This window comes from Sminthopsis crassicaudata, chromosome 2 (assembly GCF_048593235.1).
Source record: "Sminthopsis crassicaudata isolate SCR6 chromosome 2, ASM4859323v1, whole genome shotgun sequence".
In the NCBI taxonomy this organism is placed as follows: Eukaryota; Metazoa; Chordata; class Mammalia; order Dasyuromorphia; family Dasyuridae; genus Sminthopsis; species Sminthopsis crassicaudata.
The window spans coordinates 555,973-583,259 of NC_133618.1; the positions used below are offsets into that span (position 1 = coordinate 555,973).

The following is a 27,287-nucleotide window of genomic DNA, read 5'->3' on the forward strand; positions in this document are numbered from 1 at the left end:
TCCCCATTAAGAATTGAGGTAACCCAGGCAGATTTTAAGTGCTTGCCAAGGGGCACAGAGCTAGGAACTGTCTGAAGCTTGAGGTAAGCTCAGGCACTTCTGACTCTATGCCCAGGTGTCTCTTAATTGTGCCACCAGCTCCCCTTCACTTCTAGATAATGGAAACCTTGGGAGGAATAATCTTCTATGAAGAAGATGCCCCCAAACCCAGGTCCCTGTTGGTCAGGCTTGAGGCTGCTCTGGCCCAGTATCACTCCTCTGTCCAGGTGCTGGATTAGGACTCTCTTCCAGAATGGAGCCTGGCAGGAGAGGAGGCGGGACATGGACAAAGGTTTTGGGCTTTGCATCCCTTGTGCCCAAGAGCACCGTGTACATGGCAACAGAAAGACTGTGCGATGATCCTTTCTAATGGCTCTTCTCAGTGACGTGGTGATTCAGCCAAACTCCAGTACACTTGGGCTGGGGAGAACCATCTGTGGGCACTGAAAGTCGATCATAATAGAGTATTTTACCTTCTTTGTTGTTATTTGTTTGCTTTTCCCCCCTTTTTGATCTTATTTTTCTTGTGCAGCATGACAAATGAGGAAATGTGCATAGAAATGTCTAACGTACTTTGGGTCCCTTGCTCCCAGAGGAGGGAGTGGAGGAAGAGAGGAAGAAAAGTTTGGAGCCCAAGGTTCTGCGAGGGTGAATGTTGAAGACGATCTTTGTATCTACTTTGAAAAAACAAATAAATAAAATTTGAAAATAAGATTTGAAAAAGTAAATGAGAATATTTTGAAACATATTAAAAATAATTATACAGCAGAATAATGTGGCGAGTTGTATTTTGGGTTAAATAAGCACTGATTGTTCCGGGCCAGAACTAGCTACTTGGAAGGATTCTTACAAGGTGTTCAGTCAGCGGAATTGAGCAGACAATGGTTCCCTACTTTAGCGGGTGATTAACAGTTCTCTCGTTCAATGTCTGTGCTTCCTACTTAATACACTTTTACCAGATTGACACCTGTGCTAATGTCATTATAATAGAGCCCGTAAGCTGGGACAACCTCAGCCAGATTTCCAAATGTTTCTGAGCAGGGGCGTCCTGGGCTGGTCCCTGAATCTGTGTCTCCCCTCTCTGACAGGAGGAGGTGCACTCTGGGCCCGGCAGGTCCCTTCCGGAAGTTCAGAGCGTGGGCTCCCCTCCTTTGGGTAAGTCTCCTGAGGCAGTTTCAGCAGGGGGGGAGGGGGCCTTTCTGCCAAGGGGGAGGAGGGGCGAGTGTGGGAAGGGAGGAGGAGGAGGCGGCCCTGGGGAGGAGGAGGAGGTGGCGGCCCTGGGGAGGAGGAGGAGGAGGCCCTGGGGAGGATCGGGAGGAGGCCGAGGGGAGGAGGAGCTCTCAGAGATGAGCAGCCCGGAGGGGGGTGTGGCCCAGGAGCGATTTGAGCCCTGTGGAGGACTCGGGAGGTCTGGGAGGAGTTTAGGGCCGAAGATCTTTGTGTGAAGGGGGGCAGGGCTGAGGTAGGAGAGGCGCCGGAGGCCCAAACCCAGCCCCTCCCTGTGATTGGAGGAAAGGGCTCCACCGCCCTGGGGGAGGGACGGGGCGAGGTTCTTGGGAAGACCCGCCCGCGCGGGGCTGCCGGAAGCAGGAAGTGACACCGCTCTCCATTCCCTGCACACAAACTGCTCTGCCTTCCTCTGAAGTTCCTGTCTGTCCCCGTCTCCCGGAGCTCGGATCTGCCCCGTCTCCCGGAGCTCGGACCTCTCCCCGTCTCCCGGAGCTCGGATCTGTCCCCGTCTCCCGGAGCTCGGACCTGTCCCCGTCTCCCGGAGCTCGGATCTCTCCCCGTCTCCCGGAGCTCGGATCTGTCCCCGTCTCCCGGAGCTCGGATCTCTCCCCGTCTCCCGGAGCTCGGATCTGTCCCCGTCTCCCGGAGCTCGGATCTGTCCCCGTCTCCCGGAGCTCGGATCTGTCCCGTCTCCCGGAGCTCGGATCTGTCCCCGTCTCCCGGAGCTCGATCTCTCCCGTTCCCCGGGATCAGCGACACTCGGAAGCCGGGCCTGTCCTTGCAGCCCCAGGTAGGTCGGAGCCTGCAGCCCCCGGGCTTCCTGGCTTCCGTGGCCGCCCTGGCCTTGGGGTCTCCGCTCCGGAACTCGCGGCTCGGGGCCTCCGGCTCCGCCAGGAGCCCTCCTCTCCGCCGCGGCGTCTGTGCGATGAGCTCCCCCAGCCCTAAACCTTCGCTTCCGCACTTGGCCAGATTTCCCGTCGGGTCGGACATTCCCAGACTTCCTCATTTCTGCCTTCTAATGAGGCTCCGGGCCGCAGTGCTCCCAAGCCCCCGCAGTCCTCCCCTGCTCCGCGCTCCGTCAGGAGCACTTCCCTCCTCCCCATGGACGTGCTGGCCTGTGGCCTCCCGGACCCTGCTCCCCAAGCCTCCTGCTTCCTCCGCCCCTCTTCTCCCTGAGCCTTGGGGTTCAGTCCCAGACTGGATCCAGTCTCCGGGCTCTAGCTTTCCAGATCATTCCCGATCATTCCCCGGGGGCTCCATTCCTGCCCCTCCTGCACTGTGCTTTTACTGCCCAGGGGACCACAGCCAGGGTTGAGGTACGAGGTGCCTGAGACCAGATTAGAACTCGGGTCCTCCCGAATTCAGGGCTGTGCTCCATCCACAGCGCCCCCTCGCGGCCCCTCCTGCACTGTTCTGCAGGGGGCAGTCTGGAAGCCCTGGGGGACCTCGCACTCCAGGAGTTGCTGTGGGCTCCTCCTGCTCAGAAAAGAGGGGAAAGTCCCCTCGTCCTCTGGGAGCGTTTCCCGCTCCAGCTTCACGTGACCAAGGACTGGCCCCAGCAGGGACCGAGTCAGAGACAGACACCCAGAGTGGGTGGGCCCAAAGAGCGGTCCCCCAGGCCGGGAGCCCCAGGCAGTCCGCTGGGCTTCTCTGGCACAGGCAGAGGGGGGAGGGACGCTCCTGGAGCTGCTGGCCTTGCTCTGGGATTTCTGAGGGGCTTAGAATGAAAGCCCCAGGGTCCCCTGGGACCTCTGTCTGGAAGAGCTTTGGCCTTGTCACTTCTGAGGGTCCTTCCAGGGTGGGAGCAACAGGACCCCGGGATGGAGACCGGGGCCCAGAGGGAGGAAGTGGACGCAATGAGTCACTCTGGTTGCTTTGCCACCTCCACAGGGAGCCGGGAGCCAGAGGGGATGGGCCCCGGGAGCCTCGGACCTCCTCCTCGGGTGAGTGCAGTCCATCCCCAGACCCCAGCCCATCAGCAGCCACAGCCATCCTGGAGACGGGGGATGGGCTGTGGCGGGGGCAGGGCCTGATGGACGGGTCATTTCTTTACAAAAAGGGGGACACACAGCAGTAACAACCCTGCCGTGCCCAGCGGATTCCTTGGGCCCCTGGCATCTGGGCACCGAAGCCCGTGCACGCCCCCTGCTGGGGGTTATTTCATTACAGAGCACTGAGGAGGTGCTCCACTTGCTTCCTCAGGAATCTCCTTCCCAGGGGTCAGATCTGCTCCCTTTGGCCCCCCCCAGCCCCCTCCCCACCCCAAGTCTCTCCTGCTCTTGGCCTCCTGTGGCCACGCTGCCCTGAAGCTCCCGTCTCCCCCTTTCACCTGCTCCACTTTCCCTGGGAACAAATAAATCCAAGCCCCTTCCCACAGGGCCCGGCCCATCCCCCCTTCCTCCCCCCCTCCTCCCTTCCCCCCCTCCTCTGGCAGACAGCTGCTGCTCCTCCCTGATCCTCAGCTCCTGGCTGCTCTTTGTGCTAAGCTGAGGTCCCCGCCAGAGGGCGCACCTCCTTTCAGGGCCTCCCCTTCTGTGCCCTTCCCCATCCCCCACACTTGCACTGGGCGCAGTCCCGGGTCTCTGTCGGGGCCTCGGGCTCCTTTCCCCCTCAGACAGAAGGAGACTCACTCAGCTCCATCCCTTCCCATTGTTTTGCTCAGGACTGATCCCTCCCTCCCCCTCCCCCCCATTTCCCTCTCCCCCCTTTTCACTGGGTGCGCTCCTCCATTCATCTCCTGTCACTTACTCTTCCTTCCTTGGGCAGGCTGGAGGAGGTTCCCAAGGTCCCTCCCTCTGTGGAGATTTCTGCCTGCCGTGGGAGCGGCCCCAAGGGGGCGCCGCTGGGTCCGAGCGGCCCACAGCGGGGGAGGGGAGTGGCGCCCCCACAGGGACTTCCTCGGTATCACTGCCTGCTTCACTTGCTGCCTCCTGCTCTGAGGCTGTGTCAGCCATGTTGGTACTTGCCTGGAAGCAGAGTCAGTTCTCCTTGTTTCCTTCTCTGCTTTCTGAATCATTTGTGCCAGACTTGCCTGGGAATGTCCAAAGTCTCCACAAGGGGGCGCGGAGGGAGCAGACAGGAGGGAGGGGGTGGGGGAGGAGGAGGCGGCCTCCCCCCTGTTCACTTTCTCCTCCCTTGTCTCTCTCTTTCCTTCCTCTTTACTCACCTGGTCCCGCCTCCTCCCGCTCCTTCACATCCGCTTCCTGCTGCCCTCTCACTTCCTCTTCCTGGGGTCACACCCGCTGCTGACAGCCTTCCTCCCAGCCCCTTCTTCTCAGATTCTGGACCATAAAGGGGCGTTCCTTGGACGGTTGGGCCTTTTCCTCCTCCTGGTTTTCTTGTGGTGTCTCCTCTGCTGTTCGGCCCCGGACTGGATTTCAGGCTCCGTCCCCTTGATCCGAGTGGGTTTTCTTTCTGTTGGTCATGTTTTATTTCCCTTCTCATCACCACATCTTGTCTCTTGGGTTTATTTGGGTTTATTTGGGATTCGTTCCCATTTTTCTAGGTTTTTGTATAATGCTTAATCTTCCCTTTTCAAGTGAGTGTTTCCCCCTGAGGGCAGCTTAAGCGGAAACTCAGAAATTTTGGAACATTATTTAATTAATCATTTTCATTTTTCTGTTGTTTTTTATTGTGAGGGCATTGGGGGTTGAGTGACTTGCCCGGGGTCACACAGCCGGGCAGTGATAAGTGTCTGAGAGCAGGTTTGAACTCGGCTCCTCCTGGATTCAGGGCTGTGCTCTACCCACTGCGCCCCCTACTGCCCCCATTTCCTTTGACGGAGTTATCGCTGCCGAGTTCTGCTCTCGCACTCAGCCATGATGGAATTCATCCTCACGGGTCAATCTCCTTTTGGGTTTGTATTTCCGGTGCCGATCTCTGAGCCAGTTTTCACTCTTATTTCATTAGGGAATGAGAGGGAACATGGACCATTTCTACCTTCTTACATTCGTGGGCAGGATCTGTGATACAGTGAATTTTTCTAAAAGTTCCTTGTGTCGAAAAGAAATAGGCGTCTTCCTCTGTGGTCCCCCGTCCTGAGTCTTTTACCTCCACCTTCTCTAGACCTTTGTCCATCTCTTCTCCTCGATTTCCTCCTGCTCGTCTTCACCTCCCTTTCCCTTCAGTTCTCTCACACATTCCCCTCCCCCTCTTGCTCTTCCACTGGTCCTGTTCCTTGGCTTTCTAACTGCATCCCTTTCTCCCTCTCTAACAGGGACCCCCCTCTCTGCCCTTGGCCTCCATCTTCCCCTCCTGTTTTGCCTGGATTCTCATTCTCGGGCCCGGGGCTCTCTGCCCACGGGCGCTTTCTTTTTCCTTGACGCTTCTTACCCTCAGAGCCTCCAAGGCCCCGTTCTGAGGCTGTGCTGCAGGGGTTTCCGCCACTGCGTGTTGGCCAACGGCACAGACGCCTTGCTTTCAGAGCCCAGGGCAGGTGTTGGAGAGAACCCTGCTTCTGCTGGGGAACATCCCCTGCACATGATCCATCCTGCCTCGCCGTCCTTTCATTTTTCTCCACGTTCTCCTCCCAATGCCAACCCTGTGTCCATGCTGTCCTTCTCCTCCAAGGGCTCGTGTCTCCCAGGAGGGACAGCTCCCCAACCCCAAGACTAGTAGATTTTTCAGGCACTTTAGGTCCCCTGGCTCCTATGAGACCTTTCATCAGTGGAGCCCACCTCCTAAATCCGGCCTCCTGCTTTTCTCCACCTTTCCTAATTCCCACCCTCCTCCCCCCTCCCCATGTGGGCTTCTCCTTGGCAATCTCACAAACTATAAAAAAGCAATAAATTCCTCAGATGTTCAGAGGTGAAATAATAGATTAGAAGAAATAACCTGAAAATTGTGGCTTACACTTAGACCATGATGAGGTCAGGGTGGCAATTCCTTGTTTGACATAAACATGTCAAATTTACAATGGCCATTCTCTTTGGCAGAGATGGTTCATTTAGGAGAAAAGGTTATAGATAAAATGAAAACATAAAATGGGCATGAGAGGGAAATATGAAATGCGCTTGGAAAAGCAGAAGGATCACCAAGGAAACGAGTTTGGAAGAATTCATTAAAAGGACATGCCGTGGGGCCCAAAGATGCCATCCCATTATGTGTTGCATGATAAGTCATTTCTCAGCTTTATTTCAGCTGATCCCAAATTCTCTCAGTCTCTTAATGACCACAGTGTCAAGAGCTGACCCTGACTCTCACAAAGCCTGTGACCTTTGGGCAAATCCCTGCTCTGAGTTTCAGTTTTCTCCAGCAAATTGGAGCAGTTTGGATTCTACTTCAGAAGGCTCTTTCTGCTCCTCATCTTATGACTTTTGATGGTTTAGGAGATGGTGACATTCAAGGATGTGGCTGTGGAGTTCACTAAGGAGGAGTGGGAGCTCTTGGACCCCTCTCAGAAGGAGCTGTACAAGGAGGTCATGGTGGAGAACGCCAAGAACCTGCTCTCCTTGGGTAAGGGCACTTCCCCTGATGACGGCAGGTCTGCACTCAAAGGGAAAATCTCCATTCCCCAGGGTGCGAGATTGGGGGATGGGGAAAGAGAAGAGCAAGTGCTGGTCTTTGCCTTGCATGATAGGACCTGGGGATGTCCTTTGTTGTTCCTGAAACTCTCTCTTACCCATTCCAGATCAAAGATTAAATCAGGGGAAGCATCTGAAACATGGAACTAATCTTAGAGGTTAGCCTCTACCTGGACACAAATTGTGTCTGCCAAAGGTCTGAAAATTTCTCACACAGCGTTTCCTTTCAACTCATTCCTTTGGGGGATGGTTCTAGTATTTGGAATATTCTTCTTTTTTACAAGCATCAATTTGTAGCTCAAAGCAACTGTTGGTCCTAGAGTATGGGAAGTTTCTCTTTAATCTGCCTTAGTATTGCCTTCAAATTCCAGCAAAAGTGGTGAGACTCAGACAGCTAGGTGGGCATTTCTAAGTGGTGGGAAAGGAATGGAAGGGAAAAAGCATATTTTTTTTACCTACTATGTGCCCGGTGCTGTGCCATATGCTTTCTTTACAATACTATAACATTCATTAAGAATAACTTCTGAAAATTAGTTATTTTGACTATTTCTAAGTACCTAAATTAACGATAAATGACAAATCAAGAAAGATGCCATTTTCATCTAGAGAAAAAACTGAGAAATAGAAATATGGTGGTTTTGTTCTGGTTGGTTTTCTGGAGGTCTTGGAGCAGCCTTCCTTTCAGTTGAGTAATCACCACAAGAATAGCCAGGTGTAAAGTCCAAAGTCCAAATTCTTTATTGTCTCCTTGCCTGGCACCTGGGCTAGCTTGGTCTCAGTGGAGGAAATGCAGGAGGACAGGCCATACCACAGTAGGGTAAGATGGAGTGAATCTCTCTGAGTCCAAGGATTGTGCTCCAGCCTCCAGCCACCACAAAGGTGGACAATGAAATTAATCTGTTTCTGAATCCCCATTGGCTTCTTATATGCTCTGTTATAATTACATCATCAGAGGTGTGAATCCATCCTAGGTGGAACTCTGTTAAGTACTAAGTACGTGTACTGAACTAGAGAACTGTGAATCACCATGCTAGACTAGATAATTATTGCTTATCAGTTCCACTGAGTTAACACCTTGTAAGACTCCTTGTTTCAGGAACATAATTCTGGCCCATAACACATGGTTATCATAATTTTACATAAATATGTGTGATTGTGTATATGCATATATATATTTACATGTCTCTGTATTATTTATGTGTATATAAAAACTTCTGTGTAGTGGCAGTCATCTCTAGGTTGGGGACAGGCAAAGTGATGGGAAAAAATTTATGCAATAATTTTGTTGTCGATTTGAAAGTAATAGAAAGTTGTACATTATCGATTTACAGTTTCACGTGCACTCATCTTTTTTTAATGTACTATCATACGGAAATGTTTGTTTGTAAATTAAAAGTAAAATAAGATATTGTGTCACCTTATCCTTATCTTAACTTTCCAAGTTAGGGTGATTTTGATATCCCCATTTAAGAGTTGAGGAAACAGAGGAAAACAAACAGAATTTAATTGATTTGCCCAGAGGTGTACAGTTAGTAATTGTCCAAGGTTCCCTTCAAACTCAGGTACACTTGTTCAGGACTCGCCACTGAACCAGGGGCTCTCTTTAAGTTATGGAAAATGGAAACTATGCAATGAGTCTATCCTTCTGTAAAAAAAAGGTGTACTAAGTTCAAGGTCTTTCTTGATCGAGTCTGAGGCTGCTCCTACCCAGGAAGTCTTTTTACCCAGGCTTGGGATTAGAAGTTTCTGCCAGGAGCAGCTAAGTGGCTCAGTGGATAGAGCACTAGCCCAGAATTCAGGAGGACCCGAGTTCAAATCTAGTCTCAGACACTTAACACTTCCTAGCTGTGTGACCCTGGGCAAATCACTTAACCCCAGCCTCAGAAAAAGAAAAAAAAAGAAGTTTCTGCCAGAAGGGAACCTCATAGGACAGGAGGTGGGAGGAAGAGCCTTTGCCTCTATATGGGAGGAAGCTGTACAAATAGTGGGCATGTCCTGTCTTAGGTGACTTGCTTTACAAACCCCAGTGGGTGAGTATTATTGGATATGTCTGAACATGAGGAGCTGAATTTCATCAGGGAACAGCTCTGGATCCTCACTTTTCCCTAAGGGGAACTCAGTGATCAACTTCTCTCCATCTTCTTCTCTTTCTGATTTCCCTGCCCAGGGCTTCCAGTTCTCAGAGAAGAGGTGACCTCTTATTTTGAGCAAAGGGAAGCACTGTGGATGCTGGACCAAGAAAGCCTCAGGAGCTGCTCTCCAGGTGAGTCAGGTGAAAGCAGGTCCATGAGAGCTGCGGTTACAAAACGCTTCTGGGAGTTACACTGAAGTTAATGCTCAGTTTGGGGGAGAAAGGCCAGACTTGGAATTCTGTAATGGATATTTCTTGGCAGCAGTGGCCAGGGCTCCTCAGTGTACCTTGGTTTCCCATCTACAAAATGAGTGGGTCATACTCCATGGCCCTGTAGGGCTCTTACAGTGCTCATCTGTGATGCTGTAAAAGCCACTGTTAGGGATTTGGCACAATGGAACTCTCTTTAAAGTGCCCCAAGGATTAGGTTTGGAACATGAGCCATTCTTAGAACTTCTGGTCAGTAAACAATTAATAGCCTGCTACAGGGCAGCCCTGGGCTAAACACCAGGAACACAGAGAGATGTGAGGGACATGCCCTGCTCTCCTGGAGGTCACAGAGTGGTGGGACAGACAATACACCAGCGACTGTGGAGAGACCCACTGTGCACCAGATGAACTGAATAATTTAGTGCTTCACTGCATCATTAATTGGCGATGATCATAATGGTTTAAGAAGGAGAGCAGAACTGGGGAGGAAAGAGCCAAAGTAAAGTAAAATAGCTAGCATTTATACAGCCCTGTTTACAATGCTCTGCATTGTCTTATTTTATCCTTATGGGAATCTGAGGACTTAAGTGCTATTACTATGCATTTGACAGATAAAAAAACTGAATCTCACAAAGGTCTTATAACTTGACCAGCAAATTAGTGAAGTGGGGTTAAAATCCTGGTTTCCCTGTTCAACGCACTATCCACATGCTATCCACTGTAACTGTATTTTTATTTTTATTTTGAAATAGATATGATGAACATAGTCATATATGTATGAGATAGAAAACAGGAGAATTGGACAAGTTCCTTTGGAGACATGAAAATTCCTTTTTTAAACTGTAGTTAGTCAAAGCAATTGCTAATTAGTATAAAAAAAAGATTTATATTTATGTTGGCTCTTGACAAATATTGCACTAAATGACAACTGTACTCACGGGTCCATTTCAAATATTGCTTTATGTTGCTTTTCTATAATATTTACATACTCACAACGTTTGAAAGGGTAGTAACTGAACCTGTACTGAATTACCAACCCATGTGCCCAACCAATTCCTTTGAGAAACTACTCAATAGGAGAAGAGTAATATAATCAGAGGAAACGTTCAAATTAGAAAATAAGCTTACACATGTCAATGAGTGGCACTTTAAGGTCTGATTTTCTGGAAAGATTGTGGCCTTTCATGATGATTTCATTATGGCCTCTCCTGTCCCTGCCTCCTGACCATGGTTTTCAAGTAGCCTGCCAGCACTGCTGCAGGATTGCAGACCCAAGTCACATCTTACTCAGGCAATTAGAGATGGAGTTGCTAGGTAACCCAGGAAGGAAAGAAATACACTGGTCCAGGGAGAGACAGCCCCAAGGGTCTTTGCCCTCCTTTGGCCATTTGTATATGAATGTTCAACCTTCCTGGAATGGTGGGAATACTTTGGTTTCAATTTGAGAAACCAAAAATTAGAAGCATTTAGAAGTAGCCAGAGTTTGATGGGATCACTGCACAATCCTCCTCTGCAGTGTGTTGGTGATTCTGAGAGCTTGAAATTACTGAAAGACAACTGTTAAGGTGGAAATGTGCACATCTGTCTCAGAGGACAGCTACCTGTATAACAAAGTAAGACATTTATTTACCACTGAAGGTGCCACTGAGACATTTTTGGGTCAGATCCCTTGAATCATTATCTCAATCCTTCAAGGGATTTGTGAGGTTCTTGAAGGGAAAGGATTGCCATAGTGGAACTCCCTTCCATATCACAGGATGAGGAACTCAATTTTCCATATGAAACCCATTTTCAGATGTGGATATTTTTGTACATTTAAAAAAAATTGTGTTTGTTGTGTTATGCAGGGGACACATAATGATAAAGGGTTTTTTTTTTTTTTTTCTCCTGAGGCAATTGGGTTTAAGTGACTTATTCAGGATCACACAGCCAGGAAGTGTTAAATGTCTGAGAGCAGATTTGAACTCGGGTCCTCCTGACTTCAGGATGTTATTCACTATGCCACCTAGCTGCCCCATAATAATTGTTTAAAAAAGAAATAACTAGTAGCTATCTTTAAAAAAAGTAATGTCAGTACAAAATTACTTTTCTATAAGTTATACTCAGGTATAAGTTACAAATTATAACAAGTGGGTTCTGTAACAAGTAGCCTTCTGAATATGACCTCAGATGATGTAATAGAAAAAATTAAAGTTGAAAGTGATTATCATGGAAATTTGTTATGATTACAGTTAAGATGGATCATAAAATAACTTGAGTATTTAGTATATATGCACCACATGACATGGTGCATATATGGAAAAAGCATTGAAAGTACAAATAATGAAAGGAAAAGGGAAAAATTGAGTGGAGATTCTTCATCGCATACTGTGGGGAGAGCATGTCCATTCACATTATGTCAATCCTAGTATAAGCTGCTCAGATTAAGGTCAATCACTCAGCCATTCTGACCTGAGTTGTGCACCTGATCAGAATGAAGGTTTATTCTGAGGTTCCACTGTAAATGTGCATGAAGCTTCTTATTTATATTTGGAATGTAAACTAATGAGATTTAAAGTGATTGTTTCTGCCTATTTAAAATTTTTCTCTTTGCCTAGGAAAAGAGAAACAACTGAGTTTCTCTTTTACTCATGGAAAGAAGGGGATATAAACAAAACATTTATATATATGGCCTGCATCAAGTTTCTATTTCTTTAATTATTTGTTGTTTTCTTTCTTTCTTGGAAGCAGAGATCAGACTTGGAATGAAGGGAACTCCTGCAGAGCTAAGCCATTCTGTGTTTGAAACTCACAAGCAAAGACTCATGGTTGATGGTCCCTGTGACTTTACTTGGAGAGAAATCTGTGAATCACATGAGAGAATCCAGATTAGAGAGAGACATTATGAAGGTAACCAAAGTGGAAAAGATTTTATAAAAAAGGAAACTCTCATTGTACATCAGAGAATCCATACTGGAAGGAAGCCTTATAAATGTAATCAATGTGGGAAAGCTTTTGTAAAAAAAGGAAATCTTACTAGACACAAGAGAATCCACACAGGAGAAAAACTTTACGAATGTAATCAATGTGGGAAGGCTTTTAGACATAAGAGTAGTCTTACTACACACCAGAGAATCCACACAGGAGAAAAACCTTATGAATGTAACCAGTGTGGAAAGGCTTTTAGACAAAATAGAGGTCTTATTATACATCAAATGATACACACTGGAGAGAAACCTTATAAATGTTATCTATGTGGGAAGGCTTTTACAGACAAGGGAACTCTTACTGGACATCAAAGAATCCACACTGGAGAGAAACCTTATGAGTGTGAACAATGTGGAAAGACTTTTAGAAGAAAGGGAGCTCTTAGTAAACATCAGAGAATCCACATTGGAAAGACACCTTATAAGTGTGAACAGTGTGGAAAGGCTTTTAGAGTAAAGGGAACTCTTACAGCACATCAGAGAATCCACACTGGAGAGAAATCATATGAATGTAACCAGTGTGGAAAGACTTTTACAAACAGCGACTCTCTTATTGGACATCAGAGAATCCACACTGGACAGAAACCTTATGAATGTAACCAATGTGGAAAGACTTTTATACAAAGGGTATCTCTTACTATACATCAGAGAATCCACACTGGAGAAAAACCTTATGAATGTAACCAGTGTGGAAAGGCTTTTACCAAAAGGGAATCACTTACTGTACATCAGAGAATCCACACTGGAGAAAAACCTTATGAATGTAACCAGTGTGGAAAGGCTTTTACAGAAAGAAAAACTCTTACTGTACATCAGAGAATCCACACTGGAGAAAAACCTTATAAATGTAACCAGTGTGGGAAAGCTTTTACAGGAAGGTATGCTCTCACTGTACATCAGAGAATCCACACTGGAGAAAAACCTTATGAATGTAACCAGTGTGGAAAGGCTTTTACAGGAAGGTATGCTCTTATTGTGCATCAGAGAATCCACACTGGAGAGAAACCTTATAAATGTAACCAGTGTGGAAAGGCTTTTAGAGGAAGGAATGGTCTTACTGCACATCAGAGAATCCACACTGGAGAGAAACCTTATGAATGTAACCAGTGTGGAAAGGCTTTTACAGAAAGAAGAAGTCTTACTGAACATCAGAGAATCCACACTGGAGAGAAACCTTATGAATGCAATCAGTGTGGAAAGGCTTTTACAGGAAGGAATGCTCTTACTGTACATCAGAGAGTCCACACTGGAGAGAAACCTTATGAATGTAACCAGTGTGGAAAGACTTTTAAAAAAAGGTTATCTCTTACTGAACATCAGAGAATCCACACTGGAGAGAAACCTTATGAATGTAACCAATGTGGAAAGGCCTTTAGAAGCAAGGGAGGTTTTATTGGACATCAAAAAATCCACACTGGAGAGAAACCTTATGAATGTAACCAGTATGGAAAGGGTTTTAGACAAAAGGGAGATCTTATCAAATATCAAAAAATTCACACTGGAGAGAAACCTTATGAATGTAACCAGTGTGGAAAGGCTTTTACAGAAAGAAAAACTCTTACTGTACATCAGAGAATCCACACTGGAGAAAAACCTTATAAATGTAACCAGTGTGGGAAAGCTTTTACAGGAAGGTATGCTCTCACTGTACATCAGAGAATCCACACTGGAGAAAAACCTTATGAATGTAACCAGTGTGAAAAGGCTTTTACAGGAAGGTATGCTCTTATTGTGCATCAGAGAATCCACACTGGAGAGAAACCTTATAAATGTAACCAGTGTGGAAAGGCTTTTAGAGGAAGGAATGGTCTTACTGCACATCAGAGAATCCACACTGGAGAGAAACCTTATGAATGTAACCAGTGTGGAAAGGCTTTTACAGAAAGAAGAAGTCTTACTGAACATCAGAGAATCCACACTGGAGAGAAACCTTATGAATGCAATCAGTGTGGAAAGGCTTTTACAGGAAGGAATGCTCTTACTGTACATCAGAGAATCCACACTGGAGAGAAACCTTATGAATGTAACCAATGTGGAAAGGCCTTTAGAAGCAAGGGAGGTTTTATTGGACATCAAAAAATCCACACTGGAGAGAAACCTTATGTATATAACCAATGTGGAAAGGATTTTATATAAAAATCTGATTGTTAATTGCCAGATCTGTGAAGAAATGTAAAGGCATTAAAATAAGGAGGAAAATGAATTAGGGAGAGACTCCTGGAAGAAGATGTGGTAGTGCTGATGCCTTTTGTACTTGGCCACCTCTAACTATAACGGGAAAGTGAGGAAGGTAAAAGAGGACTAGAGGGGGCTGTTAACTTCTTAGGCATATTGGATCCTTTTTTTCCACCTGGTCACCTACTTGAAAGGCAGCATCAGAATGGAAGGGCACTATATTTGGAGTCAGGACATGGGTTGAAATTTTGATTCTGCAATTCTGGGCTTGGGAAAGTAATTTTATTTGACTGGAGCTCAGTCTAGGGTTATGTTCTGTTCCCACCCTAAATCCTTTAAGAAGCCAAAGAAGAGTTTTAAAATGAACCCTATGCCTCCATGCCAATTATTACTGGTTCTCAGCTTCAGATTAGGGGTAGTGACTTAGATGACATCATTAAACCTTCTGGGTAAGATATGGCAGTTTTGAAGAGTCAATAAGATATCACCAATTCTAATCGTAGATCATTGTTGATGTAGGAAACTTGCACATCCTTCTTAAATAAACAACTCTGTGCAACTAATGAAATAGGATTCTTGCTATATTTGTTCAGGCAGAAGATATTTTATTAAGATGCATTTAAAAATGAAAGCTTTCAACTTTGAGGTTTCATCTTAAATCCTTCCAATTGACAGTAATAATCCCAAAAGCTGGAAATAGCACTGGGGAAGGGTGGTTTATTGAATTAGATACACAGTAATACAATATATGTAGCTATGTATTGATGGTCCAACTTTGTGATAAAGAGACCCTGCAACAAGGCACGAACTCTAAGGAAGTGATGGAAAGAAGGATTCCATCTACACTAAAATATTCATTGCCGTGGATTTTTTTAAATTAGTTTGTTTTTTTTTGTTTGCAAATAAAAAATTGATGAATTTTAGTTGGAGAATGTCTAAACAAGTTATGATAATGCACATACTGGAATATTGTGCCATGAAAAAAAAGTGGATAGGAAGAATTCAAAGAAGTATGGGGATATGTAAATGGAGATAGACTGAATTGAGAATAAGCAAGAAAAACTAGCTACATGGTGATTCCCTCAAATACTCAGATATCCTGATTGATTTCTTCAATTCGAATTTCTTCCAACAATGTAGATCCAGCAATGTCTGTCTGTCCATCCTCTGCGACTCTTGCCCAGGTTTCATGTAAGTTCATCACAGAGCATCTATCATGTATGATGGAATCCTTCTTATTCCTTTCTGCTACCATTTCAAGGGCACTTGTAAAGTGTTCTGGCTAACTACTCATCAGCCCTCTTCCTTACCATGTGACCAGCTCCTCTCCTCTTGTCCCACAATTCTTTAATGTGAAGAATGAGCAAAGTCAGTTATTCCAACAGAGGACACAAGAAAGTTCACAAAGTGCATTGTTTAGCAAACATCTGACTCCCTTAACAAATGGAGAGAGGCAGCTGCCAGAGATGGTACCAGCTGGAGTATAAATGAACTTGTGAAATCTTGTAACTTGGTAATCTGTTTTGCTAACAGTGGAAAAACACAACTTTGCGACCCTACAATCTGTCAGTTATTGATAGGTTGATACATTAGACAGAAATGGGGGACCATCACATTCGTCTTGGCTGGTATCTTGCCACTGGGCTCAGATGGTCCAGAATTAGATAGAGTAAGGCTATTGACTTTGCCCAAGTCACTTGCCAATCAAGACATCACTTGCTGATGGCATCAACCCTCTTTGAGAACAAAAGCCATCTTCAGGGGGGGAAGCTCATGAGTTCAAAAGTTCAATTAAAAGCTAAGTTCAGTTTTCCATCACTCATTTTTAATTGGAAGAAAACTCTGGCTGAAGTTGAAATGTGCATTGTTTCTATAAAACACTCAAATTCCAAAGAAATTGTTCTCTCAGCACCACTTGCAAATCATTTCATGCCCAGGAAATTTATTTTCTACTTGGTTCACTATTGTGATTTTTTTCTAAATCATCTATTGTTATATTTAACATGTGTTGGTAAACCTGCCATCTAGGGGAAGGGGTGGGGGTAAGGAGGGGAAAAGTTGAAACAAAGGGTTTTGCAATTGTCAATGCTGGAAAATTATCTATGTATAAAATTTTTGTGAAAATTAAATAATTTTTAAAAAGCATCTATTGCTACCTGTACTAGCCCAGACAGTGCCATTTCTGGAAATGCTGTCTCTATTTTTGTACAATTGGAGGAAATTTGCTATCAGTTATTTCTGCAAGATCCAGGTGGCAAGTATCAATGTTTTTGTGATAAAAAAAGATGTTGTTCCCAATTCACATTTCAGACTTTCAACCAATCAAATTGTCCCTGTCCCCGTGATACTGTTCGTCCTTTACCTATTTAGATTGTTTTCCCCACCTACCAACTTCTGTTTTTTGTTCAATCTTTAAAATGGGGAACAAGAGAACTTTTCATCCTTCAGGTCATTAGCTCCATTAAGAATCCATTAGTCCTCTTTACTATTAAAATTGTGCTTACTTAATAAACTGCTAATATTCAGAGCTTTGTCCCTCACTTGACTTGAGTTGTGACAATTAGGCCTGGTGGTCTTTAGATCACTCATACAATCTCTCCTGAAAGAAGGTTTAAGTTTATAGAATGAATGCTTGGAGGAGACCATTGCCATCAAATTGAACCTGATAGTCTTTTGCCTGATTTGTTGTTCAGTCACTTCAGTGGAACCAAAGATACTGGAAATGGCTTGAAAAAAATTTTTTTTTTTTTTCCCCAGCTCATTTTATAGAAGAGGAAACAGGCAAACAGGGTTCAGTGAGGTGGCTGGACTGACACACCTAATCTGAGACAGGATTTAAACTCAACAGGCAATTGAGTCTTCCTGGTTTAGGGTGAGGGTTGGGGCTTTGAGCACTATGGGCTCCTAGCAGCCCTTGGTCTTACCTTAAAGGCGGCTGTAAGTGTGGAGAGCATTTGTCTTTAAGTCATTCAGTCTTGTTCCACTCTTGAGGGTCAGGAAAGTTATGTCATTCTGTCAACTTCAGGTGATCAACTTGAATCAAGTTGCTGAGACTAACAGTGGTTCAAAGGTATAATTTGTACACAAATTCTTCCAGATTCAGTTTTATAATTTTTGCCATCAATGGTCAATCTTATCAGACAACAATCATTCCTATATTAAGAATAAACTAAACACCACCACCATCTTGGATATTGAGAGGTCTTTCCCAATCAGAATTGGACAGTTTTCCTTTAGCAACGTCTTCCCCAAGGCTGATAAGATTTTCTGACCTTTTCCAAAGAGAACCCACCTGTTAAATCCCAGGTCTTTCCATATAGAATTTTCAAGGTCTCTCCCTCCCCAAATCTTAAAGTATTGTTTTAAAACAAAGAATGGTCAAATAATTCCTAGTGTTGCTAAGTATTGTAACCCTACTCTTGAGCAGCTGAATTCATCATTTGGCATCCAGATCCAAAGCGAGTTAGTTCAGTAAAGGTATAATTACATCACCCTCTAGAAGTCATTTGTTCATTAGGAACTTTTCCTACACAAGGGTTTCCCCAAAATCCCAATACAAGCAAAATTAGAAAATAATAAATGATATAGATTTGAAATATCAGATGGCTATTAACAAATTATATCAATTCGGTCACAAATTCCTTCTCCACAGATCTGAGGTCAAGTATCCTATGGTCTATTTTGTTTATAATATTCTTTTTGTCTAGATCATAAACCCATTTTGATCTTATCTTGGTAGGCGGTGTTAAGTATGGGTCTATGTGGGTCTATGCCTACTTTCTACCATATTAGTTTCCAATTTTCCCAGTAGTTTTTGTCAAATAATGAACTTTTTATCCCAAAAGCTGGGGCCTTTGGCTTTGTCAAACACTACATTACTGTAGTCGTTGACTATTTTGTCTTGTGAACCTAACCTGTTCCACTGATCAACTATTCTGTTTCTTAGCCAGTTGCAAATGGTTTTGATAACTGCGGCTTTCATAACATAGTTTTTGATCTGATACAGGTAGGCCACCTTCATTTGCTTTTTTTTTTTTTTTTTTCATTAATTCCCTTGAAAGTTTTGACCTTTTTTTCTCCCAGTTCAATTTTGTTATTTTTTTCTAGGTCAGTAAAATAATATCTTGGGAGTCTGATTGGCATAGCACCGAATTAATAGTTTAGGTAGTATTGTCATCTTTATTATATTCATTCCACCTATCCAAGAGCATGTGATATTTTTTCCAATTGTTTAGATCTGACTTTATTTTCATGGAAAGTGTTTTGAAGTATTGCTTATATAGTTCCTAACTTTCCCTTGGCAGATAGATTCTTGAATATTTTATCCTGTTGACAGTTGACATGGAATTTCTCTTTGTATCTCTTGCTGTTGGCTTTTGTGAGTGATATATAAAATGCTGATGATTTATATGGATTTATTTTGTATCCTGCGACTTTGCTAAAGTTGTGGATTATTTCTAATACTTTTTTAGTCATTTCTCTAGGACTCTTCATTATTTATTTATTAATCTGGGTGGATTCTTACCAATCAGGGATACTGCCTTTACCAAAAGGATTTAAGCATTCAGGGTTGTACAGCTTACACACAGGTTGGACATATTTCTGCACCTGATCGTTTCCTTCTTTCCCAAGAGTCTAAAACATCTCAAGAAACAATGTGAGAGGACTTACCTCTTCCTCTCTAAGATAAGGGGACCAACATCCTCTTAGCTAAGGGCTTAGAGGGAGCTGCTAAGTGCTAGTTAAACCAATCCACCCAATCCTCCATTTGAGATGGCCTCCTGAAGGCACTGTCAGCATCCTGGGGTGCTGTCTGGGATCATCCGCTTCACTTATAATCATCTCCCATTCCTGTATGCTATTGTCAGGATAGCTCATTGTTGCTTTTCCTACTCAGTGTCCATTAGATCAATTCTAATTCTACTTTCAATGCTATCTCTCCCTTACAGACCTCATTCAGCTTTGAAGGCTTTTTTAAAAACAATTTTCTAGCTTCACCTTTTCCCTAAGCTCCTTTACTTCAATCCAACTATTTATTAGACATGTCTAATTCAATTTTCTGCCAGGATCATGAACTCAACAATTAGAAAATGAACTACTTAAGTAGATACAATTCTGGATTTGAAGTCACAAAAACTTGAGTTCAAATTCTACCTTAGACATTTATTAGATATGTATACCTGCTTATGTCACTTAACCTTTATCAGTAAAACAGCAAACATTGTTGTTTTTATTCACTCCTTTCCTCTCTGTCTCTCTCTCTCTATATATATATATACACTCACGCACACACACATACACACATACCACTGAATCAAAATTATAAGGATACATTTCCTAATTGATAAAAAGGTCAAAGTATTTGAACAGGCAATTTTCAGATGAAGAAATTAAAGTTATCTATAGTCATATGAAAAAATGTTCAAAATAACTTCATTTCAGAAATGCAAATTAAAATTACTCTGAGGCATCACCTTACACCTATGACATTTGCTAATATGATAGAAAAGGAATATAATAAATATTGAAGAGGATGCGGGAAAATTGGAAATCTAATGTAATGCTGGTAGATTTGTGAACTGAGTCAACCATTCTGGAGAACCATTTGGAATAAAGCCCAAAGGGCTATCCAACTCTGTATACCCTTTGATCCAGAAATACCACTATCACTATTGGGTCTGTATCCCAAAGAACTCTCGAGAACCAAGGAGAGAGACAGGCCTCTATTAAAGCTAACTGGGCCCAAGGAAGGAGATAAGATTTCAAATAAAGGATTTGGACTTTAACTCCTGGCTGCACTTGGGATTATTGAACTGAACTGAAACTAAGGCTGCTTCCAGAAGCTCCCCAAGAAATCTGCTCCCAGAGAATGATTATAATTTAGAGAAGAGAACATTAGATTTTGGTGCCCCAATGTGGGACAGACAGGATCCTGATTTCAGTGGAAAAGTCTCTCTGTCCCAGAAATTATGGTGAGTACAAGAAGGAAACTTTGTTAAAGAGTTAAAGTAGAATTTCAGCGAAATGGGGAAAATTTTTAGAAAACAGCCTTCTGTTCAAGGAAAATGTTTAGAGGGCATTGTCAAGGTTATGAAAAGCCAAGGATTGATTATAATTTTGGAGTAGATCACTGAATTTTTAGAAATGTGCAGTACATATCTCCTTGGATCTCTATGGAAAAAGAATTGGATCTAGAGGAATGGAAATTAGTGGGAGAGCAACTTTGTCAAGACTACAACAAAAACAAACCTGACTCAATTTCCAAAGACACACTTAATACACACAATTTAATACAACTGGCTATAGGAAATAAAATAAAGTATAGAATAAGGAAAAAGAAGAAAGAGCAGGAGGGGGAGGTTTCAACTAAACTAGGTGAAAAGGATGAAGAATCAGATAAGAATGGAGTTAAGTATAATTCTGAGAGTGGCACTTCACAACAGGAGCATTTCCCATCGCCGCCTCCCTCAATTAACCCTTCATGGGTGGAAGGGGAAGGAGGAGGGGGAGAGGCAGTAACAAATTCAGAACACCTAGTAAGCAGCCTATGACAAAATTAGAAAAAGCATTGGTTAAGGCAAAAAATGAAGGAGAGGATATATCTGATTTTATAGATGTGATTGAAGAGCTTGACTCTTCAGGTCAAAAATGGAGAAGATATACTCCTATTGATTTGATAAAATTAAGGATTTGAAAAAAGGTTGCACTCTTTATGGGGCTACATCATCTTATGTTAAAATGTTACTAGATGGTTTGTCTTATGAAGTCCTATCCCCAAATGTTTGGAAGTCCATAGCAAGGACATGCCTGGAACTTGGACAAAACTTGTTGTGGCTTTCAGAGTATCATGAATTATGTAGGATTCAAGTCAGATGCAATAGGCAAAGAGGAGTTAACACACAATTCACTTTTGATCAACTAGCTGGTGAAGGTCAGTATGGAGAGAATTCAGAAGAGATTAATTATCCCATAACAGTGTATGAGCAGATCGCAATGGCTGCAATAAAAGCTTGGGGTTCCCTCCCCAGACAGAAAGATAGAGGTGAAGCCTTCACAAAAATAGAGCAAGGTCCCAATGAACCTTTTGCGGATTTTGTGGGACATTTGCAAACAGCTCTAACAAGAACTATTGGAGAAAATGCAGCTACAGAAGTAATGACCAGACATCTGGCTAAGGAAAATGCCAATGAGGTTTGCAGAAGAATTATATGGGGACTACACAAAGAGGCTCCTTTAGAGAAGATCATATGATGCTGTGCTACACTGGGAACAAATACTTTTTACACCCAGACTATGATGAACATGGAATGACAGGGTCCTGGCAAAGGACTTCTAGAGAAACTCGTCGATGTTTTCAGTGTGGGAAAAGCTGGACATCTAAGAGCTCAGTGTAGATATGGAGATAGAGTGAGAAGACAGGCTGAGAGAAGACCTAAAACCCCATGTCCAAAATGCCACAAGGGCTTTCACTGGGCCTCAGAATATAGATTGACCCAGGGACATGAGAGGTGGGGCCCAGCTCCAAGATATCAATCAGAAGACAGGTGGGGCATGATGGCAGCTGAGATTACACCCAGGGGGTCTTTAGAAGGTCAGGACTCTGATGTGATCAATCAGCCCAAAAGCAATAACATGGAAGAAAGGGATTACCTGATCAACCAACAGAAAAGGAATCAGCAGAAATGGATTATGATTGGGGAGAATACAGGATTTTTAAACCAACAGGGCAGTGTGCAGTGTAATCAGCTCCAATGTAATTGCCAGATGATGAGAAGAGAGTTAGAAAGTGGTAAATAGAAGGGAATTAGTTAGGTTAACTGCCTGGGAGAGAGGGTTTGCTTGTTTTTTTACAGACAGAGAAGGAAACACATGGGTGGCAACAAGCACCTGGAGAGAGACAGGAAAGGAGAAAAACCTCAAAACAAAGGAGAAGATCTCAGAAACATGTGACACTGAAAGAGCATGGCTGATGATAGACTGTTGCAGACTTGGTTCCAGTGTTCTCCACAGGACAGCTGCCACTACTTCTCTGTCTTCCTTCCTTCTGCCCGACTGCCGACTCTGGCTTCTGAATCTCCCCGACTTCCAAGGGTTTGTGCTTTAGCCTCCAGCCACAACAAAGGAGGGCGAGGGAATGAATCTGTCTCAGCCTCAGAGAGCTTCTAATGCGCTTGTCCTCTCTGACCCTGAGAGCCTCTCCTTATGTGCCCCATACTGAGTATACACCAATCATTACATCACTAGGAAACCACTAGTCTCCTCAGTCCCACTCAGTACCTTGTTTCAAGTTCTGGCCCAGAACAACCATGCAACAACCTAATGAAATTGTTTTCAATTCTATGAATCATCTCTGGCAACAATAGAAAAGCGGACACTATAATCTTACAGTTCTGAGATGACGCACACACAAGATCCGTCAGATACTGGCCATCCTTTACAAGTTACCATTGAATTACTAGCAGGGGAAGACCCTTTGTAAATGGTCAAGAAAAAGAGTTTGCCTTTGGAGGTGGGGAGCACTCCTTCCTCTTCTTTCACAGCCCTTATTTTGAGCAGACTGTTGCTCTCAGATAGTTGTTATAGTAGGGAGGGAATTTAGAACTCATAAATACATCTCTAGGGAAATGTTAATTTAAAGGCTCCTGACATTTCTAGGAAATCTGTATTATTAGAGATATTATACATTATGTATGTATAAAAGATGTGATGGCTGAAAGGGCTTAAAGGCTAGAATCCTGTGCTATGAAGGGAAATTCAGGCACTTGTGAAGACTCGTCAAGATGGTACAACAGAAATAGTTTTCCACTTTGAAGAATAATCTTATTGAGACTGTATTTTTAAAAAAGCCTTTTATCTAGGAAAAAATGGATCCCAGGAAGTACAAAGAGTATGGGGTAACGTTCTAGGTTTGCAAGTTTGCTTGTACAAATGAGACATTTAGAGAAAGAGCAACAATTCAAAAAGTCACTTTAAGACTATAGATATTCAGATACAAAAATACATGAAATCAATTCACTTCCAAAATATGTTCTGTTTATCCTTGTGAGCACATCTGTGTCTGTAAACCCCATCCTTGTTTATAGTGTTTGTTCTCCCATGTGGTCCTAAGCACTGGTGTCATCGAAGTGCTAGAGACTAGGGATGAAAAGACCAAAACCCTTCAGTGAAGGGTGTTTAATTTCTCACTGTGATAGTTGATGGCTCTCACCCGCAGCTTCCTAACTATAACCTGGAAATAAGAACAACTGTTATAACCACCTCACAGGCAATGAGATAACACCTCTTGCTACTTAAATCGCATGGAATAATTAAGAAATGACAAGGTGGGGTGGTCTCAGAAATATGTGGGGAGACTTATATGATCTGATACAAAGTCCAGTGGGCAGAACCAGGACCTGGCACACAAAAAAAGTAATCCTGTAGCATAATCAATTGGGAGACTCAGCTATTTTTATCAATACAAAGATCCAAGTCAGCTAATGTCCATCTTCTGCAAGAAATCTGATCAGAAAATCTCAGAATCAGAGGTTAGATGACCTCAACGATCTAATCCAGGATATTAGACAGAATAATAATCCCATCGACATTATATACTTGACAAATTGTCGTCTCTGCTCTGATTAAAAAATCTCTAGGCAGGGGCATCCCAGTACTTCTCCAAGTTCCACCTTAGCATATCTGTAATTGTTACAAAGATTTTCCCAGACTGGCCCTTCAGGTTCTATGTGGTGATGCCTGAGTCACCTGACTTTTGTGGACATAGTTTCTTTATCATTGGGATGAGAAGAGAGGAAGTGACTTGGAAGGGTAAGAGTTGTCACTGAAGCTCTTGCCCAAAGCAACCGATTCTCTCTCCCAGCAGAGAAGACTCCCTCAGCTGACTCCTACTGTGAGCTGAGGACGTCTAATTGCTGGAACTTGAGCAGCCTTGAAGCCCTCGGGAGCTGCCTTCAATTCTCCTCAAGCTCAGCCATCAGTCTTTTTAATCGATCATTTCCTTTTCCTAATCCTCATAAATTTCAGGAGAGCCCCCGAATATCAATGGAATCATGAAAGATTCCATTCCATTCCAAAAGCACTTCCCCAACTTTTCCCATTCAATCAAAAGCTCTTTAAAAAACATACTTCAGTCCTGACACGTTTAGGTGATTTCTTTCTTTTGAGGTTTTGCCCAAAGTTAAAGTGTTCCTTACAATTGAATGAAACATGGACCATGCTGGGAGCTGGGAAGCTTCCCCAGGAACATCCATGACTTTAGCACCTTGACACTGTGTTCCTATACATTCATTTATCGAGTTTTTAATAAATGAAAGATCTTTCCCTGCGGACTCAAAATGTGAAACTGCTCCCAAACAATGAGGTATCAGCTTGTATCATTCACAAAGAGATTTGACTCTTTTTTAATCACATACCACAGGGTTGTTTTTTATCCAAAGCCTATTCATTTGAAAGCTGTTGACACATTTATATGTATATTAGGGGTATATTCTAAAATAAGTTCCTTTTGTTCCTCTTTAGCTCAATCATCACTTTGAACAGTCACAACATCTTACAGCCTTTAATAATCGACTTTAGTCTTTCCTTTACACAGAAATGTTTTCTGCCCTTTTCATCCCCAGACTGCAGTCATCTTCCCCTCTGAATGAGCTCCTAACTATCACATGAAAGCACCCAAGTCACACCTCGGGTCTGTATCCATGGAAGGAGAACCCGAAGGGTGGGACAACTAAGCATCATCCCCACCCTGTGCCCACCCAAGACTCCCTATTGTTCATGCTTTAGGGCAAAGAACTCATTTTGAAGGAATTCTTCATGGAAACCACTAAGCTCCTGGAAGGCTCGGCTCAAGAATCACCCACATCAAGACGTTCCTGGGTTTCCCCTGGGTGTCAGAGGCCCACTCTCCCTGGCACCACAGACTCCAGAAAGTTTCCAGACATCAGTAGCTCAGTACAAGAAAACATGGGAGCCACAGCCAGAAAATAAAGAGGCCCCAGCTTTGCTGAGTCCCCCTCTGGCTTTCTAGAAAGTCAACGAGAGGACTGTATTCCTTACACAGCACAAACAAACAACCCTGACTGGTTCTCCCAGGCTCTGGGTGCACTCACCTGGGGAGGACTCGACGCCCCGGAGAAGCTGTAAGCTCGCCGTCCCTCTGGGCCCTTCAGTTCCTAAGCTGCAAGGACAGGGTCCACAAGCAGGGAAGCCTTGGGCAGCAGGAAGCCTTGGGCAGCAGGTCTGGCGGGTTGGACCAGCCCTTGTTCAGTGAGTGACTCCTCCCCTCTCAAAAGTCTTAGCTGCAACACCTGGGGATGCTGTGCAAGATACAGAATCACAGCCCTTCCCCGCATCTAGGGGTTGGGTTCCCCCCTCCCCCATAAGTCACTGGCCTCCCCTCCCCCTCCTCTGCCACTGCAGCAGGGGTGCACCCGCCCCAGCCCCGCCCACACAGAGCCAGATTCGAGACTAAAAATGAAGCTCTTACCTCTTTCTCTTTACATTCTTTATTTTAAAACCTTTCTCTGGCTCCATCCTATGTACCCGCCGCCTGTACTGAGGCCACAAGAAAGGGAGAAGATGCTCACTGTACCTAAGATGACCCGTTAGAAATACTCCCACGTGTCCACATCTTAAAGGATCAGGGCAGGGCAATGGTCAGGGAACAAGTGATCTTCCCACTGGCTTGGCCCTGGACTCCCTGGGAAAAAGCAAGAGAGGAGAGGCCTGACCCATGCTGCTGTCAACCACCCAAAGAACCTGGGGAATCCTTCCTCATTTTCCCACTACCCACATCTGCTTTGGAGAAGACATTTCTTTTTCTTTTTAATTTCTCTTCAGCCTATCTCCCCCTTTGATTTAATGAATCCTGTCTCTACTTCAGTTGCTTCCAGACATCACCCCCAGTCCCACTGAGAGGAGCAGAAAGAAATAAAATGGATTTGACCCGGGGCAGCAGAGTAAAAAAATAAATCCCACTTCATCCATGTCCTCAGGGAAGGGAAGTAAGGAGGGAGGGAGAGGGAGGGCCAGGAACCAAGTTGTTTTTTCTTCCAGATGTGGAGCAATGCCACGAGAAACCTGGCAACTGGAAACAATAAAGAATTAGAGAATGATTAATATGGAATCAGCTGTAACATTTCCCTAATGGCACCACCAGTGGATGGGCTAATGTTTGAACCTCGCTGGGATATTTTCAACATGAATTAGTTTATATTTCACTTCTATTGGGCACAGTGGTTGATACCAAGTGACTTCTATCCTTCTGGTATTCTTCCTGCTTATCGACTGACTGAAGGAAGGTAAAACAGGAGGTCGCCCTATGCTGTCCACAGGCTTATGTAGGAATCCATGGATTCATAGCTTGCAAAGTTCCCTGGGGGAAGGAAATATATGCCCCAACCCCACTCCATCCCACCTTCTCCCAAACCTCCAGTCCAACCTAGGTATTCTTGCATTTAAAAGTTAGAAGGAAGACTTGATAAATGTGATTTTTATTTAATTATAACTTTGAACTAAGCCAGGGGAATAAAAATAAAAGTTGAAAATCTCTGGTATCTTAGAACCTGTTTTTAACTATATATATATATATATATATATATATATATATATATATATAGCAATGAACCACATTTTGGGGTCTACTTTTCTTTAAAAATAAGAATTATAGAGTTCTTTTAGTTATAAAGTAACTGGTCCAGGAAAACCAAGGACAGCTAGCACTGATGGAGCATTGGAAGGCTCGCTAACTTTCACATGTTATTTCATTTGATCTCCACAACCACCCTATGTAGTACTTAACACCCATTTTACAGATGAGGAAGCCAAATTAGTTAAGGATCGAGTATTTTCAGGAAATAAATTCTGAGGTAGGATTAGGACATAGGTCTTCCCTTATGCACAGTTAAAGATATTTCCTGTCCCACTGCTTCCTGGAGATTATGAATTCGTAAAAAATAAACCGAGATCCTTCCCTTCAAGACTTCTCTCTGAGAATTAGAGGGTGGTGCAATGGGA

General features: G+C 43.9%; 1 protein-coding gene across 5 annotated transcripts in view; it reads left to right on the forward strand.

Annotated features, from left to right (window-relative positions):
* The first annotated feature begins 1,583 nt into the window (after nucleotides 1-1,583).
* The window catches only part of LOC141553862 (KRAB domain-containing protein 5-like), a 36,911-nt gene continuing 11,207 nt past the window's right edge, over nucleotides 1,584-27,287 (forward strand). Inside the window, exons 1-5 of one of the 5 annotated variants that reach the window (XM_074285283.1) lie at nucleotides 1,584-2,059; nucleotides 3,160-3,212; nucleotides 6,597-6,723; nucleotides 8,959-9,054; nucleotides 11,863-16,798. In XM_074285283.1, the coding sequence (XP_074141384.1) occupies nucleotides 3,180-3,212; nucleotides 6,597-6,723; nucleotides 8,959-9,054; nucleotides 11,863-14,234 (2,628 nt within the window). In that variant the 5' untranslated portion in view covers nucleotides 1,584-2,059; nucleotides 3,160-3,179 and the 3' untranslated portion in view covers nucleotides 14,235-16,798. The other 4 variants (XM_074285282.1, XM_074285284.1, XM_074285280.1 and 1 more) reach the window with 4 other exon arrangements.